The sequence below is a fragment of the Rutidosis leptorrhynchoides genome, chromosome 2 (assembly GCF_046630445.1).
Source record: "Rutidosis leptorrhynchoides isolate AG116_Rl617_1_P2 chromosome 2, CSIRO_AGI_Rlap_v1, whole genome shotgun sequence".
NCBI lineage: Eukaryota > Viridiplantae > Streptophyta > Magnoliopsida > Asterales > Asteraceae > Rutidosis > Rutidosis leptorrhynchoides.
In genome coordinates this window covers 19,685,616-19,688,447 of record NC_092334.1, presented here as the reverse complement: position 1 = coordinate 19,688,447, position 2,832 = coordinate 19,685,616, and the positions used below count along the sequence as shown (strand labels likewise).

The 2,832-nt window shown below is 31.6% G+C and overlaps 1 protein-coding gene across 1 annotated transcript; it reads right to left on the bottom strand.

Moving 5' to 3' along the window:
• Window positions 1–416: 416 nt before the first annotated feature.
• LOC139887680 (protein FAR1-RELATED SEQUENCE 5-like) lies at window positions 417–2,608 on the bottom strand. The gene is made up of 4 exons (XM_071870747.1): window positions 2,384–2,608; window positions 2,014–2,040; window positions 952–1,801; window positions 417–612 (listed from the first exon to the last, which is right to left on the bottom strand). Exons 1-4 carry the CDS (start codon window positions 2,466–2,468, stop codon window positions 417–419), a joined length of 1,158 nt encoding a protein of 385 aa, XP_071726848.1. The 5' UTR covers window positions 2,469–2,608.
• Window positions 2,609–2,832: the final 224 nt, after the last annotated feature.

Genomic DNA, 2,832 nt, shown 5'->3' with positions numbered 1-2,832 from the left:
ATAAACAGAATGGCAATAACCAAAGAAAAAAACAAGTTCGATATTTTTCTTTTGATAACGAGCAAAGTATCTCAACTTGACATTTTTAAGAAAGTAACTGAAATTATGTCATTCTTTGACTTATAGGCTTGTAACTATTATTATAAGGAAAATAATAAATAAGATTTTGAAGTACTTTTTAGTTATCTTGTCTTTTTTATTATATCTTGCATGTACCACCTTTCTACCTTAGTATCTCCTATAACTAGGGAGGATGTCCGATCTATCGGATATTCATCTGATCGGATATTCATCTGATGCGATCCATTTAAATAAATATGGATGATTTAAATGGATAAGTAGATATGGATATGGATGATGTGAAAAAGTAGTGAATCGGGTATGAATGATAATTTCTCATTAATGGATATATCCATCTACCACCCCGAATATATATATATATATATATATAGGGTTAGGACTAGGGTTGGCTGCTTTATATGAGCTTTTAGGAAAGCTTTCAGCAACCATGAATATGACTCTATATCTTCATGTTTTATCAAACCAGCACCAAAAGTGACACATTTGTTGTGATGGTCAATTCCAGTAAAAGGTACAAAGATCATGCAATACCTGGTTGTAAAAGTAAGTAATCTAACAATATTAAAATAAACAAAAAAAAAAAAAAATCTGAACTATATGTAAATGTGAAAGTACGCTATTAAAACATGGTCCTATATGCTTGTTGTCAGTTATGGAAGTATGGTAGATGTAGGAAACAGAGTAATATGTGTTTTTGATCAGTAATAAGCGTAGGAAACATGGTCTGGTGTGCTAGTGAACAAGTGATTATATGCGAAAAATGACAATGGTTGACAAGTGAACTAATGAACCGATGATCATATGGAGTTTGTGAACTATTGAACATTATATAATATATGAATACTGATGTAGTGATTAAATTGTAATTACTTGTTTGTGCGATATGTGGCATCAAAAGCAAGTACATCTCCAAACTCTCGGTAATTGCACTTAGATGTCTCATCAGCCCAGAATAGACCTACTAGCTCATCTTTATCAGCTTTAAACTCGAAAGAAAACTCAGGACAATTTAACTTCCTGCTCTCAAACTTGTCTAATAACATTTGCGCATCATACTCCCCAATGAAACTATTTAAATCTCTTTTATGGTTTTTCCAGTCAACAACGGTACCATGAACCTTGTCGTAACCTCCTTTCAGAAATGCACGCAACCTATGCGCTTTAGTAGGGCCAATATTATTCATACCGACCAAATGAAAGAAGATCTGGTCTTCAAACTGCAATTGCCTTTGTGCTCGTGTAAGATGTTTGTTCTCATCGGTTACAAGCTCATGATTATGACTTTCCTCGAACCCATATAGTTCAAAACATGATGCAGATTTGATATATTTTAACTTTATTCTAGCAGTGCAGCCACAAACGATGAAATTTGAGTTGCGCTTCTTTCTTGGTACCTTGTCTTTAGCATTTGATCCATCACCATTAGGCTGTTTACTAATGGGCTGTTCTTTTAAGGTATCAACAGCCATATTATTCTTGGGTTGACCTTCCCTATTACACAACAAATATCTCAGTTTATATTCGCCATCTGCATTTGACTTTGTTGTGGATTTTCGTACGGTAAATCCTGCGATTTTAGCGTAATTCTCGTACATTGCTAACGCTTCATCAATGGAATTCCATAAAGAACCTTCCACAGGCTTGCACTCAACAGGTACATTTGGTACATAGTACCGTGTTCCGTTGGGCGTAAAACATAAATCATCATTACGTGAAAAACCTGGTAGAAATACGAAAACAAGCTACCATTTTAGAAAACAGCATATACACTTGATAAACAGATAAATGAACAAACCAAATGTCACTTTCCTCAATTGAATCAAGTGTTTTTACATTTCAACAAAATTTAAAATTCATAAACCTAAGTAGGATAAATGGAACATTAATACAATATATGATGAGACAACTTCAACACAGAAAGTAGAACCTAACCTTGTATTTTTTCTTGAGAGTTGACATCTTCATTGCAAACATGTACAAGAATGTTATACTAATTAATATAGATGGTAACAAAATACAATTGCAAATGATAATGGAACTAATAATGACAATTTGTATATTATTAACTTTTCCTTGGTTTGGGTTGATTTTACCACCACTATTTATAGCTTTAAATAAGTGTAACCGATTGAATTAGAAATCATGTACAGTGTGTATAGGTAAATATATATATTTACTGTATGCATGAAAAATCATGTACATATGTAGTTAGTGTGTGTTTATATACATGTTTCATATAAAGAATTTGTCTGTTCACAAAAAAGAAAATATAAAAAAAGAATGTATGAAAAAAAGCAATAACCTTGAACATCTTCCTGTACATCTGCAATTCCATTACTGTTGATAGTACCAACATCGACTAACTGAAGATTATTGTTTAAATCCATTTTATGAATACAAAAGTCTAATATAGATCAGTTATATAATGAAAGATGATGATGATCGGAAGAATATAATTGGATAATCGATTGGTTAACTATGGAAGAAAGTCATGGACATTTGCTATTGATTATTTAAAAAAGTGAAGAATGAAGAAATGAATTGGAAAATGTCAGTGAAGAAGAACGAGTATGGCTAAAATCATGGAATAATAATATTAACTGCTACATGTTGGTTACGTAAAACATGGGGAAGTTACTACTACTTTTTTTTTTTTTTTAAATTTATTAAAATCAAAATTAATGTTAGAATTACTAAAATGGCCTTATGATTTTATGTACAAAAGGAGTTCTCACGGTTCTTTATTTTTTA